At 34.6% G+C, this 20,482-nt stretch overlaps 1 protein-coding gene across 1 annotated transcript; it reads right to left on the bottom strand.

The window, feature by feature from the left end:
- Positions 1-13,688: 13,688 nt before the first annotated feature.
- LOC142636550 (L-ascorbate oxidase homolog) lies at positions 13,689-18,554 on the bottom strand. The gene is made up of 8 exons (XM_075810804.1): positions 18,122-18,554; positions 17,854-17,963; positions 16,014-16,284; positions 15,789-15,891; positions 15,250-15,595; positions 14,594-14,962; positions 14,407-14,485; positions 13,689-14,292 (listed from the first exon to the last, which is right to left on the bottom strand). The coding sequence occupies exons 1-8, from the start codon at positions 18,260-18,262 to the stop codon at positions 14,074-14,076; spliced, it is 1,638 nt and encodes a 545-aa protein (XP_075666919.1). The 5' UTR covers positions 18,263-18,554; the 3' UTR covers positions 13,689-14,073.
- Positions 18,555-20,482: the final 1,928 nt, after the last annotated feature.

Genomic DNA, 20,482 nt, shown 5'->3' on the forward strand with positions numbered 1-20,482 from the left:
TACTCCTTTTTGTCATGAATGACAAAGGGCAAGTTACTGATAGGTCGTCATTTCGTCATCATTGGAAGAGTCAGCATCATCCTCATCATGTACAGAAGTAGAGGCCGTGAGACGCTCTGGAGAGGGTGAAGGAGTAAAGCCAGCCATGTGAGCCTGTCTGCGGGTAATGCGACCGACTCAGGTGTTCATCTGACACATCTCTTCTGTGAGATAGTCAAGATGACCACCAAAGTCAGCCTCCATCCACTAAAGCTACGCCATGATGACCTTGAGGGTCACACCGCCAGCTGCGGAGGTAGAAGGAGTCGAGGACGAGGGTGAAACAGTAGAAGCTGCAGGATCGATCGTCTTCACTTGTGGCTGCTTCGATCGAAGCTAGGCCTCGCTTCGTCAGACAGAACCCGCACTGATGGCACCTATGATGGTGAAGAGAGGAAAGAGAGGAATGAAAAAGTGAAAGTGCTGAAAGATCCGTGTGATAGACAAAGGAAAGATGAGCTTATCATGGGTAGTAATGTCCAAAAACACATCTAGAATAGATGTGATGAAGCAAAAGGGAAAGTCTATAGAAAGACCCTCTATAAGAGACAAAAGAAATCAAGCACGAGGCTCGGTGATGGAGTTATAGTGTGACAGAGGTGTGAGAGTGAAGGTCATTACCATGTTAAGGAATCTCGGGCCTTTAGCAAAACCTGAGCATGGAGTGTTTAGCTTACCACCCTATATGGAATGAGTCTCACAAAAGTGAGAGATAAGCTCATCTTTGGACATATAGACGATCACAGCCAGGGTAGTCAGGATGCGCTACCCTAGGGACGTGTAGTACCTCAGCTATAAGATTTGGAGTAACTACGATACATGTATCTCTGAATGTAGTAACAAACTGAGGTACAGAGGTATCGATGATATGTATGTTGGAGTAAAACTCCTGAATAAACACGACGAGACATCTCGAGGGTTTCTCAAGTAGAGAAGCCTAATCTTGAGTCCAAATGACTTTGGGGAGAGGAGTGTCGGCAAGATTCGATAGAATAACCTAGCGTTTTGGATGAATGCCACGATTCTGGAAGTTCTCAAAGAAGTCCATCTGGGCCTTCTGATCATAGAACCAAATGTGAAAAGGTACGAGAGGTTCAGAAGAAGAAGATGACCTAGAACCTTGACGAGGGTTTCGAGTTGGAGTAGATTTGCGATGTTTGGGTGCCATGACGCAATCTATCCGAGAGAGAGAAAGAAAGAAAGGAAAGAAACACAACACAAGTTCAGAAAAGAAAGAAGGAAAAGAACGTATGCATGAAAAATGCATGAACATGTGACATGAGAATTTAAGAGCATCATTGGGGTCACCCAATCCAAATCTAACAGCATTCAACAACAATAATCCATCACACACATCAAAATATGCACGAAACATTGTTATAATGAAATGAGGATGCAATGCATGAGCATATAACAACAAATCAACACAACCTAACCCAAAAATTTCACAAAAGTCTCAAAAACCCCAAAAATTTTCAAAACCCAAAACCTGGGCCTAAAAATGCATGAATGTATCAAAAGAAGGGATTTAGGATGCTTACCAAGAGATTTCAGCTTGATGTAGGCCGAAGATCACGTGGGAGAGGAGATTTGAGTGTTAGAAAAGTGTTTGGATCGCGAGAGAAAGAAAATCTATCAAGAGAAAGAAGAGAAAATAAAATCTGAATCACGCCTCAGCTATATATAGAAAACGCAGCTCTATAGATCGAGATAGCTATCGAGAATCTGTCGATTACTAAATCTTAAAAGAAGAGAATCTGTCGAGGTGTTGTCGAGCATCTGTCGAGGGCAAAAATCACCTCGATGGGTCTAGAATCTATCGAGCAGACAGAATGCACAGAAATTTGGCTCGATGGGTCAAGAAGCTGTCAAGATTCTATCGAGAAGAAACCCAGAAATCTCTATGGATCGAGAATCTGTTGAGGTGCTATCGAGAAAAGGGAAAGAAAGCTCGATAGAAAGAGAATCTGTTGAGGATCTGTCAAGGAGCTATTGAGCTTGAACAAAAGGAGTTTTTCAAGGGAAGAAAAACACATAAATATGAATGCAACAAGCAAGCTACTCAAACAAAGATCCAATCAACATGTTAAGCTCTCAAGACATCTCTCAACATATAACCATAGCATCCATAGATCCAAACACACACACACACACAACAAGTCTAACCAATTTTATATTTTAAAAATAAGTTAAAACAGTTTAGTGAGCATATATCAATACATGTATATCCAGTGATGGCTAAATTACAATGTACTTGCACATATATCAAAAGTAGTAAAGAATTTGTGTGTTGTGTGTGAAAACATAACAAGTGTGCACAAGTTTCTCATATTATAACAATTTGAGATATGAGAAAATCTAATATACTCACACACAATCATAACTGTTTGATGGGACTATCACATTTAAGGTACATCATATAACTTCCAAGTCTTCTAGAAACACACTTGCAATAATTTTAAAAGCATTTTGATTCCTTTTGCTGGTATATTTTTTGTATATTTTCTTTTTAAACATATCATGTATGGGCATATAAGAGAGAAAAGAAATACCCAATTATGTAAGCCAAAATATCATAAATTTGCTATGCCGAAACATACAGATGTTATACATGATTCGTTGGCTTTAGTGGTGAGATGGTTATTTATGCATTTCTTTTAGGATTTTCTAGTCCTTATCGTCAAAAAGATTGATATGAGTATTAAGTATAAAAGATTACTTAATCGTACTCATCACCAACACGAGCCACAAAGCTCACTTGCTTTGTTGTACATTAAAATGCTCATCTAAGTTACAAGAGATACAAAGTTTGGAAAACTTTGTTTTAATGGCCATCCAGAGTACACCAGTACCAACATACACAAATACTCATTGTTTTTGTATTTTTCTGATTTTTCAATTTTTTTTTTATATAAAACAAAACTGAAAAAAAAAATGTTAAACATACAAAGCATAAAACTAGACTGACTCAAAAACAAGAAAGCAAAACAAACAAGTAATGCAAAAACATAAAGGGAAAGAGTGAAAAAGTAACTGAATCACTTTGAGCCTTTTTCTTTCCAAAATTTGGTTTTGGAGGAAGATCCTTTTATAGAGTTAAACATTTGTTCCTAAGGTTAGGGGGAAAAATTGAAACTGTTCAAGTTCGAAAAGAATATGAGGGGCTTGAGAAGATCTCCAAGAGGAGCAAGAGAGGATGGAAACTGATTCTGGTTTCCAGACGAGAGAATACTATTGCTTTCTTGAGTGGCTAACCACTTATAGCAATTTGGACGAGTGTGACCTAAAGCTTCGCAATTAGGGGTGGCAAAATTTGACACGACCCGCGAAACCGACACGACACGACACGACACGAAATTAGCAGGTTATGGGTTGAGGCTTAACGGGTTCGTGTCATATTCGGGTTGACACGGCTAACCCGTTTAATAAATGGGTTGGGTTAGTGTTGAACACATAGAACCTGTTTGACCCGTTTGACCCGTTTAATTAAATGATATTTTACCAATATACCCTTCAAACTCTAGGTATATGAACTTTTTAGTTGTTGTGATTTATATTCTTTGGCATATTGTGATTGATTATTTGTGATATTGGGATATGCTTTAATTTTGAATGATTATTTGTGATGCAGTTACTCGTTAGTTTTGAATTTTATATTAAAAATATTTATTTGTTTGTTTTTTCATTAATTTTTATTTTTTATTTTGATAAAATCTGATAAACAGGTCGACACGACTGACCCGTTTAATAAATGGGTCGTGTTAGGGTTGAGGAATCTTGACCCGTTTAATAAACATGTCGGGTTAGTGTTGACCTATGTAGTCGAATACTCATGACTTGACACGACACGAACCCGACACGCGAACACGAATTGCCACCCCTATTCGCAATGATGACAAAAATGCGGCTTCTTTTGTTGAGACTTTTTATTATTGTCTTTTTTAGTCCTAGGGTTCCTAGTCTCTTTCTTTTCAACCTTAGGGGGTGCTCCTAGAATAGATTTGCCATCGGCTATGTTCTCATTGGCTATTTAAGTTTTAGCTTCATTATTTTCAGCCTCATTATCATTAGCAGGTGAGACAAAAACAATCTTACTAGAAGAGGCAATATTAGGAGAAGAAAATTCATACCCCAAACTGGTTTTATCAGAAGCAGTTTTCTGAAAACTTAGCATCTTATCGAGCTTTGCACTAGAAGTCATCTCCAATTGAGTTTTGACTTGAAACAACTCCGCTTCAAGCTTCTTGGTCCTTCAACCAAGAAATTGTTCTTAAATCACAGTACTCCAATGGTTTGATTGGCTTCATCGACCTTGGTAGAGAGCTCCTCTTATTCTAGCTCCGCGTTATTAAGCTTCTCAGTAGACAACCTATACAACTTCCCATGCTTTTTAGATACCTTGTATAACTTTGCATAGGCTGTATGGATGTCATCTTGTTCATTTATCTTCTCAAACTTGGATTCCATCAAGTCATCTTCTTCAGCCACTACTTCTACGGTCCCCTTAGTAGGATCTGCGGCAGTGAAAGCGCTGAAGATTCCTTCGTCATCACTGTCATCTGACTCAGTCTCAGGATCAGTATCACTCAAGGTAGCAGCAAGAGCTTTACTTTTCCCAATCGACTTGAGATATGTTAGACATTCTTGTTTCATGTGTCCAAAGTCTTGACATCCGAAGCACTTTGGTTTAGAGGGAATAGTATACTGACCGCCATCCTTAGCATCTTTCTTCCCTCTATCTTGACTTTTGAATTGAGAAAAATTGGATTGCTTACGGTCCTTGTCAAAACCTTTCACATTGGCATTCTTCAGAACTTCTTGAACTACCTAGTGATGTAGGACTTCATCTTGGAATCTTCATAATCTGAAGACTCATCAGTCTTATTACTTTTGGCCTTCAGTGCAATATTCTTAGTTCTGGTTCCTTTCCCCAAGTCTAATCAAACCTAATTCATAAGTTTGCAAGTTACCAATCAACTCCGTCAAATGAATGGTATCAATGTCCTTTGATTCTTCAATCGCTATTATCTTGGCATGAAATCTTTTAGGGAGAGATTTGAGCACCTTTCTCATAATCTTGGGCTCGAGAATATGATCACTAAGATTGAATGTTGAGTTCACTATGTCCTTCAGATTGGCATAGAACTCATCGAACGTCTCATCTTCCTCAATCTTTATCTCCTCAAAGCTAGTCGTGAGCATTTGGAGTCCTTGACAGACTTAGTCCATTCATAGGTTGTCTTGAGAATGGTCCATGCTTCCTTTGCAGTTTCATTTGAGGATATTTTCTTGAACTCCTCATTGGTCATTGCACTAAATAGGGCATTCAATGCTCTGCTGTTGAAGTTTGCCGCTTTGATCTTGGTCTCATCCCAATCAACCGGCGCTTCATTTGGCTTCACCCAACCAATTTCCACAGCTTGCTAAACCTTCTCATCTAAAGACTACAAGAAAGCTCTTATGCGTACTTTCCAGTATACATAGTTAGTGCCATCAAATAAAGGAGGTATAATAAGAGATTATCCTCAATCCATGACAAAAAGGGGTCAATAGATTACACAACAAAAATTAAAACCTAATCAGAGTGTGCTCGCTCTAATACCACTTGTTGGGTTAAAATGAATTGACCCATTGCAAATTAATTAATTACCCAAGTGAATCAATTAGATCAAATTACATGCAATAGCGTGGTAACACAAATAAATCACCAACTAAACTAAATGTAGACAAAAATAAATTTGACATAAGTGATTTGTTTATGAATGAGAAAAACCACCGAGGTAAAACCCCACCGGGTGATTTTAAGGTCACCACTCCAAAAAATTCACTATTATTAATCACAAGTGGTTACAAGTATAAGAAATCTAACCAAACGCTTTGGTTTATCCCAAAATACCAACCTATAGTTGAACCGTTACCCCAATACCCAATTGGACTTGTGTTGTAGCGGCAATCTTTCCGTTCAATGAACGAATCCCAATACGTGACTGGCCAATGGTGCACGGATCCTAGTACGTGACTAACTCTACCAACTTGAAGAGGTTATTGGCTTTAAAGTTTTTTAGTTCATCAACAATGAAGATCAGGAAGCTCTTTGGCCACAAAACGCTTGGTGTAAAGATGCAGTAGCTTCTTCAGAGAGAATAATGAACTAAGGCACTGTTTGCATGTGCGACGGCCTTTAAAATAAGTCTTATATATGTTTAGGGTTGTGAGAAAAAAAAAAACCCCTATACAAATATTTTAGCATGGGCTGAAAATCAGATCTGGAAAATCTGATTTCGTAAGTCTCAACAAAAACAGCTTGTGTCGAGTTTCTGTCAAGCTTTAACATTAAATCTCGATAGAAGTCTTTCTGTCGAGATTACTGTTGAGTTAACTCTTTTTCACTTGTTTCTTGGTCAGATCTTCATGGCTTTAACACTTGACTTGAATAACATGTTTCTTGAAATCTTAAACCCATCATAGATCCACCCAATTATAAGTAAAATGCATTTTATCAAAAGATTAGCCAATTACATAAAATATGTTCCTAACAAAAAACTATATATATATAAAATCAAGTTCTATTCTTTTATAATGAATGCTCAATTAAACAATTATATTGTAATTTTAAAGGAATATCTATTTCATTTCTAATTAAATTTATTCCTCTGTAGTCTGTACTAGATATGCCCAATATAATAATATGTATAACTTTCATTAATTTAATATTTATCACGTATCAATTGATTTTTTTTTTAGGAAATTATCAATTGATTTTAAATTCAATCTTTGTCTCTACTTACATATATTAGACCGCACATATATGACAAGGGGTGTCAGAAATATGTCATTTCCTATCATTAAGTTTCTAAAATAAGTTATAGTTTTTTTTTACAAGAATATGTGATAATTTATCTAGAATGCCTATCTAGGGTTAGGAATAAAGTCCTTCATCTATACTATTATTTAATGGGTTTCCTCTGTATGGGATTCTCATTTTTTTGGTTCAATAATGCCTCTACGCCCCTATGTTTATGTAGAGACAAAACTAAAGAACAATCTAGTAAAAATACAACTATAACTCTTACTAAAATGTTGCCTAAAAAATAGGGTCACTATCATGTTGATTTTTAAATTATTTTATCTACTTATAAATTAGATTCTCAAAATAAAAATTATAGATAAAAAATAAGCCCAACGTTTTCACTAAACCAAAAAAAAAACCTCATCTCACGCACAAAATGCGTGTGATAAGGCTAGTCTTACTCTAAGTATTTTATTTTATACTCCATCAATCACAGCTTATTACATATAATTATTTATTTTTTTATAAAGTAGTTAAAGATTTAAATAAAAATAATAATCAAACAAATAACATAATTTAATTGATAAAGCATAAAGTGAAATGCTATAAGTGGAAAAGATAATTTCTATTCCTTTTTTTTTTAATAGAGTTTCAATCTATGGCGCCCGGTTTTAATGATATCTTTTTTCATCAGACCAAGATACCAATTTGGTTTTTAAGCTATGATAATCTTGAAACAACTTACAAAATTAAGCTAGCATACATTTATTAACCTGTGATGTTTACCTCCGCTAATTAGAGAAGGTATCACATATTGGGCAATGGGCATCTCACAAACTTGCGGGGTCCACAATTTTTCTGAGAGAACCACTCCATAAAACAAGTTTATAATTATTGCCACTAACTAGGACAAATTTTTTGTTGCATTGCATTACTTTGATTCATTAATGCTAAACATTTCCAAACTTCCAAGATAAGAAAATTAAGTAAGCTCTATTTGGTAGGCAAGTAATTCTTAGATACTCTCGGAGCACGGAGAATGGTGCTCTTTTCTCTCACATCTATGATGTGGTCCACTTATTAAATTCATGATGGAGTTTACCTTTAATGGTGCTATCTCCTCTCATATTCATGATAGAGTCCATTTATTAAATTTATGATGGGATTTACTATAGATGTGAAAGGAATGAACACTATTTTCTCTTACTACAAGAGTACCTAAATATTTTTCTTAATAGGGAGGAAAGAATACAATGGTGACAGAAAATGAGGGAGGATAGCAAAATTAAAATTAAAGGAAAGAAAATTTTTTTCTCTTCATGTGTTTTTAGTTGAAAGCGTAAAAAAGAGTAAGGAGAGAAAATGAATATACATTTCTTCGTTTGGTTGAAAAAAAAAATTTTGAGAAAAGAAATGGTAAGTAGTAGTGAATTACTATAATACCCCTATTATATAAGAAACAAATGACAAACGAATAAAAATGGATTCAGATTCTCTAGAGTTCCTAGGGTACTCTACCAAGTAGAGTTCATTAAATCCTAACCACTCTTTAATGATTTAATGGTCTAGATTTCGCCATGTCAGCATTTCATTAACAATCATCTTAATTGTTTTGTTTACAACATTATTTTATTATTTCAAGAATATTATTAATGAAATGCTGACATAGCAGAATCTAAACTATTAAATCATTAAAGAGTGGTTAGGATTTAATGAACTCTACTGGTAGAGTACCCTAAGAACTCTAGAAGATCTGAATCCAATAAAAATACCTACTTTCCCCCATTTTTCTTCACCATATTCTATCCTTCTCTTTCCTCCATTTGTCAAACTTGGAAAAGGAATTAGTCTGAATATTTGGTGATATGCTTTTTCATACCATTGAACTCACAAGACTAGTCTTGGTTTGTCTTTAAGAAGTTGAAGCATTAATATGTGTATGATAAATATAACGAATTAAGATATGGATGATGGTCTATCAAAAAAAAAAAAAAAAAGATATGGATGATGGATTTAATGTAAGTGCTGAAAGCAACTGTTCCAGCCTTGTTTAAATGGAGAAAGTGCAATTTTCTCGAGGCTTTTTCTTTGAAGAGGTTGATTGACAGAATTTTATACTGATGATTTTGTAATCCACCAACAATGATAGAGAAAATTAAATGATAATTCTGACAAGGATGTCGATTTAACTAAATAATGACGATGAAAATAGCTTTCCTATGATAATGATAAGTTGATAATAAACCATACTGATTGTCAAAATAGTTATTGAACTTAGTACTGATGTTAATGAACAAATCTAATTATCCACTTAATTTTATTTTCTAGCAAATCTAAATCTAATTAAGATGAACTAACGTAGAAGGATATATGATGAAGAAATTGTACGTACCTTGTGCAATGACTTTTGAATTATTGTTGGCGTTGACCAATTAGACTGGTCCACACAGTTTGGGCCAGCTGAAAAGGGCTAATGCATAAAACTCCATCAGAGCAGTTACTGTCATTATTTCACATTATTAGTAGATTTGAGTTCGCTCAACTCAAAATCTCTTCTTGGAGAGTAAGAATTATGAGGTTCAGTCTCTATCTATATAAAAATTTGTATTTTGGTATAATAATAAAGAGTAATAATCATTAGGAGTAGATGATGTCATAAGTTAAAATTCAACAAACGCATAAAATAAAATAAAAAAGCATGCTTGAAAAGTCATAGATACAATTTTCACTCATTAATTTAAGCTTATAATTATCTATTATATTTTTATTGTGTGTAATTAAATTTTCTTTTATCATTTGTTGTACTTTATTTCAGAATTTTCAATTACTACGTAATTGAGCAAAAATATTATATTCCAAATCAATTATTTCTTTTATAATTCTTATCAAAATAATTATAAAGATTCATTTTAGAATAATAATTAGTGCTCCACGTATAAATAATTAATTCATAAAAATAAATGCATTTTCTCTATTAATACTTTATTTAATTACATAGCGCAAATTTACTCTACAATATCATATCACTAAAAGGGTTTACGAAATGAAACTTGTTTAGATTAGTGTAGGAACTCAAATATTGATGGCCCAAGCCCACTGAGAATAGTAAGACTCGTTCCTTTAAATTAAGCCCACAAAGATAGAATTTGTATAGAGAATGGGAAAATGATTCTGGTTTAGGTTTAATTAAGTTTAGGTCTAAGAGCATCTCCAATAGATAGTCTATATATATTTTTTGGAGAGAAAACTCCATTGTTTACCCTCCAACAGATTCTCTAAATCCAAAATTTTTCCAAATATTTTTTGAAGTTGCTATAGTGTTTCTCTAGATACAAAGAACATTGTAGCAACTCCAAATGAATTTTTATACTTAAAAAACTCATACATCTCAATAAAAAAAAATAAAAAAAATCTCTCTCGCCTCTCATAGCTACAAACACAACAATCTTTCTCTCAAACATCTCTAAACTCAAGCATAATCAGATTATTAGAATACAAACTCAAAAACATAATTTTAAAATTAATCAAATCATAACAAAAAAAGGAGAAGACAAAAGACAGAAGCCATCTGACCCATCTGGACTGCGTTGGGGACAAAGATGAGCGATGGCTCCAGGCTGGGCTAAGTGCTTTGGGATGAAGATGACCCATCTGGATTGCGTTAGGGACGAATGTTCTAGAATCAAGTAAAAAAAAAAAGCGAGAGAGCTAGAGAAAAAAGAGAGAGAAGAGCTGCTGGAATGTTCTTGAATGAGGGAGAAAAGGAAAATAAAAGAGGGGGGGGGGATAGAGATAGGACAACGTGTGTTGAGGAGAAAAACAAGAAAAAAAAAAAGAAACACATGGATGAAATGAAACGAGAGAAAAGAGAAATAATATAAAAGAATAAAAAATCCTAATTGAGAAATGTTACAATAAATTGTAAGTAACAGATTGTTATTAGTTAATATTGGTGAGTAAAAAAATAATTTCAGTGGTGGGTTTAAATTAGAACTAGTAACAACTTTTTTCATAAATTTTGTTGTGAAAGTATTGCAAAAAATGTTGTGAATATAATACTTTTCATTGAAAAATATAATTGTTGGGAATGAATATAGGAAGAATAAATGATGATAAAAAAAGAATAAAGAATGAATGAAGAAATAATATTTAAATGAGATAGAGAATAGAATAGAGAATCTGTTGGAAAGTGTATTTGAAAAAGTAGGTAGCAAAAAGATAAAAGTCACTATTCATTCTCCAAACAGTACAAAAATTTGGAAAATCTGTTGGAGATGCTCTTAGGTTGAAGATTCAAATAAGAAGGGAAGAGATTGATTTGAAGAGTAATTGATATTAATGCTTTCCTCAGGTTAGTCTGAGGATGAGTTCTTATACAAAGATCTACGCCAGTCTTCAGCTATATCCCTCACCACTGTTCCTGTTCTTATCTTTTAATCTTCATCCTCTAGAAAAAGTACCCCCTTCCTTATATACTCCTTTCTCTTTTGCATCCTAACCCTCCACTTGTATACTTCAAGGTTTTCCTAAGGATAATTGTCCCATCAAAGTTTTGCTGAAGGTGGTAGAAGGGGCTATTTAGCTGTAAATCTACTGTTCAGGTATTATTTTCTCATTAATGCAACTGATAAGGTTGTTGCTATTTATTCAATGCGGAGGTAGTAGGTAAGCTTTTACAAGAAACTTCTTCCAGTTGCCTTGGCCTTCACCTAGAGGGCTACTTTGCCCACTTGGGCGCTCACATGGCATTGTGCACCTTCCTCGTCCTCTTCTTGGGTAAACCAACTTCTTAGATCAAAAGTGCTCTACAAATGAATTGATGAAGGACATACTGCTCCTTATCCTCCTCGGTCCTCGGACCCCCACAATTAATATAATTAAAAGTATAAATATATTACTTTAATAAATTCATAATATTTAGTTTTTGTAACTATTTAAGCATACAATTTTTTTTTTAATTTATGTATTATTTAATTTGCTTTTACCTTATAATGGAAATTGGTTAGAATTATTGCCAAAACAACTATATATGAGGAAAAATATCACATTCCAAATCAATTGTTTTTCTTCCTTTTTGGTATTAAATATTCTTATATGATTAGTGCACCATCAATATTTTTTTTTTCTTTTTGATAATTCAATAGTTACAATCGAGGAATGAGGATTTGAATCTTGGATATCTCTGTTGAAAATAGTAGGAGGAGGTTGCATCTAGTTGAGCTACAAAATTACCATCCTCAATAGATAATTAATATATGAAAATCAATGCATTTACCCCATTAACACATGGTAATTAATTAATACACTGACATAGATGCTAAATTTTGATTTTGATTTTTTTTTTCTTTTGCTCAAAGATAAAATTCCACTCTATTCCAATCTAAGTGTATATATGCTAAATTTTGATTTAGATAAAGAAGGCTAATGAAGAAAATTCTCCATCCATGCATAACTTGGTAAATCTTTAGAGTTTAGAACACTATAGTTAAAGTTCATACTTTACTGTATCTATTAATCTATATAGACGTGTGGGATGATTACCTTCACTCAGGGTTAGTCTTAGGTTTAGGCCACTTAGGCCATGGCCTAGGGACCTTTACTAGAAAAGAGCTACAAAATGTGAGGCTAATAATTGAATTTTATTTTTTGTTGAAAAAATATATTGTGCTTTTTTCCCTCACGCTTAAGAAGACCCAAAAAATTATAGATTAATAAAAATCTTAGCTAATCACCATTAAATGAACTAGTTATTAGTGTTATTTTTGTATTAGCAAATTTCATGTAAAAAATTACAATCGTATTTGCAAAAATTTTCCTATATTCAATTTATTCTAGTTAGTATTGTGCTGGGTATATAAATGAGAAAACTATCTTATTAGGCTATCTCATAAGATATCCCTCTCGCATTATATGTAAGTCCCACACATGAGAGTCTCGCATGTTGTGAGAGAGAAGTCTCATGAGATATCTTCTCTTATAAATGGAAGATGCCAGAAGTCTTTGTTCAATGTGCAATATTGGAGAATTTCGATCAATCGAGATTCAATTCAATTTGATCGAGCAAGTTTCAAATGGAAAGGTTCACATGATTTTTGATCAAGCGAAGTTGTTGCAGAAAGCCATTGAACTGGACTTTTTCTATGGGCTTTTTGTAGCCACTTAAACCTTAAACCCTACTTCTTCCTACCCTCTGCCATTGAATATCCTTTGAGAGGAGATTATCATCCAAAATTGAATTGTTAAATACCATAAATACCATTGAAACAAATCTTCAAGTGCAGTGTTTGAGAGATCATAGTGGCAATCCGCGTCTTGATTTGAGTTTTAAAGACCATGAAGAGAAACAACTGGTTCATTCTGTTGCTAAAAGGAGCTTGATGCTCAGGTACAAGAACATTGCATAAGTTGAGGTTTTTGTAAGCTATTTTGTACTACAACCATCGTCATAGTAGATTTTGTTTATGAGTTAAGCCTCAGAGAGTTTTTCCCTTTCAGGTTTCTCTTCGTAAACCCATCTTATCTCTATGCGTTGACGATTTATTACTATATATATTCCAAGAAACCGATCAATTGACTAACTACAACCTAAATTGCGACTGCATATTTGAAAATGTTAGTAACCCATGCTTAAGAGTCTAATCAGGAACTCTCATTTTCATTAGTCATTTTAAAAAAAAAAGTAAAAATACTAATTTTAAATAAACATGTTTGTAATATAAAACATTAATATTTTAGTGGTACCAAAATATTAAAAGATAAAAATAACAATAAAAAGTCCATTCAAAGCTTTCGCCTTAGGCCTCAAACCGTATAGAGTTGCCCTGCCTGACCCAAAATGTTAGATATATGGTTCTAAGCCTAACAGTGTAATATACTAATATTTATTATTCATTTTCAACAATGTTCACAATTTATAATCTGTGGTGAATCTTGTGACTTTTATCTAATGTAATCTTCACCACTCACACTCAAATATGTATCCTCATCAGAAACTAGATTTCCAAAGCTAATGAGCTTATAAACAACGATGATGTTCAGAAGGACATCGGAGTCTACAAACACTGCATCTAAGAGCCATTGGGACTGATAACCCATCCAGGACAAATGAAAAATAGAAATAAGTAGTTAATAACAACTCAAAGCTCAAGTTGAGCTCTTGCATTAATTTCCCGCGAGGACCACCTAGTCCTCACACCCAGAATCGTGCACGCATGTCACCCTCTCGTGACAAAATTAATGTCTAGCTACTTCTTCAAAGGTCTTGTACGGCGGCCTCTTGCTCGACCACAAAGAATTGCATTCTTTGGGATTGGATATTCGTCTCTCCAAGAGTTTGCAGGGGAGTATACCCGGAGATAGAACTGCTGGCCCAAGTACTGCCTTGCCCAATTCTCAGACCTTATGTTCCACATTCCCACATTGTCCAGAGCCATGTAGATTGCAGTCCATGATCTAGGATACACCTGCATTCATGTCAAAATTCCATTAACAAAACTAGAAACAGCATCTAGAAATTTCACAATGCCAACAATTATAATGAATTGCTAGATTTTCAAAAGGACAAGCTTTGTATATACCTGAGTAGTGCAACGGGCAACAGTGTCTCTCAAATTGTAGATTGCTCTACTTGCAGGTGTCCACTGCCCTCCATCCATCCTGATTATCCAACAGATTGCCAACATGTTAACATACTTTGAGAAATACAAATTGAAACTTGCAATTCAAGTATATAAGTACTAAGAGAGATTACAAATATATGCTTACCCCATAACAAAGAAGGAATGGCCATCAATGTGCCATGACTGCACGGTGTCCTCCCAATTTTGGAACACAATCTCTATATAATCTCGGAAATTAGCACCCATAACAGAAGTCTGAAGGTAGCCACCATTTCCCCCAGTGGGATTACTAGGAATGCTTCCAACACTAAAAACTCCTTGGATGTTGAAGTAGTCAGCAAGTTTTAGTGGAGTGTCTGCTGGAACAAATGAGACACTATTGACTGCATATCTCTGCTTGCCATTAATATAAGGAGCAGAGTTGGCAAGCATGATTGTGCGGCTAGTTTTGATCATTCCATAGTGGTAAGAACCTTGGGGATTAGGTCTTGGCCCACTCGCTGTCAGATTCCACCTGATTGAAAAGCATGATACATAAAAATCAATAAAATTGTTCTGCTAAATAAGAATTGAGGATGACTATAAGAAAGTTGATTCCACAAATAATTAATTGCTATAATGAACATATGTATACATCGAATCTATGTTTTAATAGGTACGGGAGGAAATTTTCGAAGGCAACAAGTATTAAAATGGAAAGAATCATAACACCATATGGCATGAAAGTGAGCTTAACAAGCACATTGAAAAAGCCAAGCAGAGAGATAAGCTTCTTAAAGAAATTATGTGGAAAATAACTACCGTATAGATCTGGCTTGGCTGAGAGATGAAGCAATTTGAGTGGTAGGACCAACAGGGATGGGACCAGAAACTCCATTGTGTGAATTGCTGTAGTGAAGAATGGCTGTTGTTGTCAGTACCCGAGCTGTAAAGCGTGTAGAAACTGCAATGTAGTAATCCTGGGCAGGCTGATCAGCTGTGACCAAGACAGAATAAGTCTGTCCAAGATGGATATCAAGGGAAGTGTAAGTGTTCTGAAGCGTGTGAGAGCCTTCTACCTCTATCAGCTTCATTTTGTGGCCCTGAATTCTGAAGTTAATTGATGTTGTAAGCCCCACATTCGATATCCTGAGCCTATAAGTCTTTCCTGCAAACAAATTGTTGAAACAATGAGATCCCAGTACATGCAGTTTCTAAGATTATGAGACTAATTAATCACTTTGCTAATCATAAGGTTAATATTTATAGTGAATTCCAATAAACACAAGCACATTAGTTATGAAAAGTTCAACGGTTAAGAGAATTACAGTGAGAGAGCATAAAGGTTCATTAATATACACCTTGATCAACAGTAAATGTGTAACCATTCCACCCGCGACCATTGATGAGAAGTCCATCAGGGAAGGGGAGATTGCGACCACTGTCCAAGAGTCGTCTTAGTATCTATAAAACCAAAGTGAGACTAGATTAAGTAATAAGGAACAGGTTCTATATAAGCCAAGAAAGTGAAATAATTTCAAGGTTCTGGTTCCCCTGCATACAGATGTCAATGTCGAGATGCTTACATATTGATTTGTCTTGTACCAGTCCCCAGCCAATATGGTGAAGTCACCAGCAGGAGAAGGGAATGGAACAGGAATCTTTGGGCGGCTCCAGATTCTGATGCCACCAAACCCTCCAGCAGCTTTCTGGAATCCAAATGATGGGAAGTAGAAATAGCTACCAATCTGGTCCTTCACTTGGATAAAATAAGTGAAGTTTTTTCCTGGTCGGATTGGACAATTAGTGCCATACACTCCGTCCTGCCATGAGTTCCGCCTCTGCTGTATGCCATTCCTGTGGACAAAACATATGACAAAGTAGTCGAATTAAATATAACTTGTTCAGAATTTGTTCCAAGACCTTATAGAAGGGGAAATTGTACACTGTCTGGTAGCTGTGGAATTAAATACTAAATGCAGTGTTGGAGGATATCAACTATCCCAAAGGTGCACACCATCAACTGCTGAAAAGAAGTAATCATAAGCCCTATTTGCTGAAATACTAATTAGTTTACTAAAATGAAGTAATCCACCTTAATCGAGGAGAATTATCTACTCAATAAAATATAGATCTAAGCCAATCAGTCATACGGTAAGGGTGTCCTGGTTTCTTTCCAGGCTTAAAATTCCCTTTACTATTTTTAACATGGAAACTACCACATCTCTGCACCCTGTAAGACAATGAAGGTTCACAGAAGGAGCAAAAAAAAAAACACACACACACACACACAAACAAAAAAATATGACCAACTACTAAACACGTTTTAAGTTATCAAAAAATATGCATTCCCTAAAAAAATTCATCCAAAAATATTGAATGTGAATATTCTGATCTCTAGGAATTCTTTTTTTCTTGATTTAGGTATGGTAGCTTAATGCCAAATACAACCTCGATAAAGGTGCAACTTTTATAAGAAACAACAGATCTGGGCTAGCTGGCTACAAGGAATAATGGAGGTAATTGATGGTAAAATATCCCTATCATAATGGACCCATATGCTCCAGAATAACCCATTAGGTAAACAGGCCAAGATTCAAAAGCTGAATTTGACCTAATCATAAAAGGTTTATAAATTGACTCTGATTTGCACATTTTACCACATAAACATCTATATACATATATATATATATATATATATATATATAATTATTCATTTATTAGTAAAGTAGATAAGGGCATGCACAGATCCAGCATGTGGGATTGAAATTAACAACATGCTATCAGCTGCTCAAACAGAATTTTTTATTATCTTGGACTTTAATAATGAGGCTAAAGAGGTGTATTAGTAAGAAAAATAAGATCCAACCATAAAAACACTATAAACCAAGTCAGATTCTACAAGTGAATGCCTGCAATATGTGAATTAACGGGACCCAGCCCGACAGAAGTGACTATAAAAGCAAAGATGCTTTTTTAAGATTCTTGAACAAAACACTTCCTTTTATTATTCAAAAGCAACCCCAAAAGTTCACCAAATTCACCTATCTTAATGACTCCTTGATATTTCAGTATTTAAGAACTAAAAAAAACACTAACAAAAACACAATTCAACATTAGTACTAATTTAAAAAAAATTAGAAGCCATAGATCCATAGATCTTAATTAAGTGTATCTATCTGTTTCAAATGCTGCTAAAATAGAGGGAATGAGAAAGAACAGAAAATAGCATTGGAGTCACAGATTGTTTTGACCAGGGAACGGTGATAAACTCAGCTCATTTCCAAGTTTAACGGATTGTTGCTGAAAGTACTAGATATAGTACCATAATGAACGACATTTTTTGTTTTTCTATTTCACTTTCTTGCATTTTCCCAAACCTAAAGAACATAAAGCAAGTCCTGTCAGAAAATTAAGGCATTTTACCAAGAAATGAGGAATGGCTCCCTTAGGTAGTTGAACACATTGATAACCAAGTTTTCATTTGTAACAGCGTCGATTTGAGGCCCTGGGAATTGCCCATTTATCAAGATCCCCTGCAAAATTGCTCACGTTTACTCAAGCAACTCAAAGATACATCACAAAGAAACTAGCAAAACAACTAGCAAGAAAAGCATTTTCCAAACACCAGTTAAGCAAAGAAACAGAGCTGCAGAAGCAAAAGAAACAGAGAAATGAACACAATGGGGGGTACCTGTTGCTTAACACCAAGAGGGTAGATATCACCGTAAGTGACTTTCCATGTGAAGAACCTATACGGGTCTTCACCATTAACGCCATGAACAAAAACAAGAACCAAAGTAATGAAAAAACAAAGGACCCTGCAGTCTCTCATTGTTCCTTGTTCTCTTTCTATGTCCTTCACTCAGTAACTACTTAAAGAATGTGCACCATAATGAGTTCAGTGGAAAACTAGATCTACAAAAGCCAAAAATACTCTCTTCAAAAGCACCACTGTGAAGAAACTGGAACTGGTGCTGATGGGTTTGTTTTGCTCTCTCTAAATCTGTCTAAAAATCTAATGCTTTTTTCTAATTTGGTTTTGTGGTGCTTTCAGTGACTGAGCAGAGCTCAGTTTTGTATGCAAGTGAAACAGCAAAATGAAATGGATCGCTTGTGAGCTGTCAGTGTGGTTTGGTTTCAGTCTTAAAAGTGCATGAAATATAATGCTGTGGATGGTCCAGTCCAATCATGAACCGTGAATTCCAAGTCGGTTTGGGGCAAAAGTGGGTCTAAATTGATGTTGGAGGTTCTTGATTGGCTTGGAACTTCGGTGTGTACTGGGATCAGACTGATAGATGGTGTAAGAGATCGGAACTGAATTTGTTAAGTTACAGTATTGACCTTTTCACGTGCACTTATGGAGCTGTCCCTACATGTGGTGGCTGAGATTAAATGCGATATTCTTCTACTTTTACTGTTTTGGAATGCATTTTTGGACTTGATTTGCTGTGATGGTAGAACATGAAATGCCATGGTCTTGTTCAAGTTTTGAGTTGAAGATTATTTGGGGTATGTGTTTATTCATCCAATTGTTCGATATGTTTTAGACTTTACTCACTAATGTTGTCAATTACTATGATTGAAAATTTTCATACTGATTGGTTAACGAATTGTCTTCCATTTACTTAAATCTAAATTTCAATCTATTCATATTACTACCGCCTATTTCAATCTGTTCTCCTAAATTTTGATTGGTACGACGATTTTGGTCATTATGTAAACAAAACACTCTTGTTATAATTGACAAATTGAAATGGTTACTAAAAGAGAATCGACAACTTTTATTGATACAATACTCTTGTTACAACTAAAGTGTGCACTTAACCTTTAGTTAGTCCTAATGATGTTCCTCTTAAGTACTATTTATGACCCTAAGAGCATTCACATTAGAAATGGCATATGCCATAGGTAGGAAAAATTTAGCATAAAAGCCCAAAATCGCCCACACATCTGGACTTGTAAAAGCCAACTATTGCAAAAAAAACAATTTGCGATTATGCTACAGTGCAATTCTAAAATTGCACTGTAGCTCAATTGTAAAAAAAAAAAAAATACTAATATTTTATTCACTTTCACTTTCATGATTTGAGTTTTTTATTTTATTTGAGTTTTGGGATATATTATTTTATTACGTAGAAATATTATTTTAACGTGTTAAGATGGTAGGAATATTGTAAAATTGTATGGTATAATTGATAAAGTAGCTTTTTGAGATGGTAAAATAAGATGTGATAGAGTTTTGGGATGCGAATGCTCTAAGCTAGTCCTATTGTAATAATAATCAGGCTTCTATAAGGCTAATTATGTACTTATCCCAAGAAATTAGAGCCCTGTTTGGTATAGTAGTTTAACAATATGTTTTCAATTTTTAAACAATATTATACGCATTTTCATACACTTTTTTATCTACACGTATTTTTAAAAAATACAAACAACATTACTAAAACAATGTTACGAAACGGCCCCTAGATATCTTAATTATGTCAGGTGCTCTTTTCCCAAATAATGTAAGGTTGAAATTATAATTTTAGCTAGAAGCCTAGAAAATGCACTTGCACATGCTTTTTCCCTTGAAAAATATCTTTGGGGATCATGGCCATTTCTAGATTAGTGAGTTCTTGTAATGAACTTACATTCAATTATTACATATGAGATTAGTTTATTGAGGGTGTGTTTGGATACCGCTTATTACTGAAAAATGAAAATACTGTAGTAAAATAATTTTTAAATGTATGAATAGTGTTGTGGGACCTAGTTTTAATGAAAATTTTGTTAAATTCCGTACTTGTGGGTCTCGTGAGCAGTGTATGAGACCCATTGTTTAAAACGCGAACGCGCTGAAAAACGTTTTCAGCACAATCCAAACTAACATTGAGAGTTTGAAACAATATTGCTAATGATTAATGTTTATGTCTAATTGTCTCTTGGTATGGACCCCAAGTTGTTCAATATAATTCTCAAGATAGGTAGAACACAAAATGTAATTTTTATTATACCCCTTGTGATGTAAATTATATAAATAACAATGTAACCAAGAGCCAAAGGTAATTGA

This window comes from Castanea sativa, chromosome 5 (genome assembly GCF_040712315.1).
Source record: "Castanea sativa cultivar Marrone di Chiusa Pesio chromosome 5, ASM4071231v1".
Lineage (NCBI taxonomy): Eukaryota > Viridiplantae > Streptophyta > Magnoliopsida > Fagales > Fagaceae > Castanea > Castanea sativa.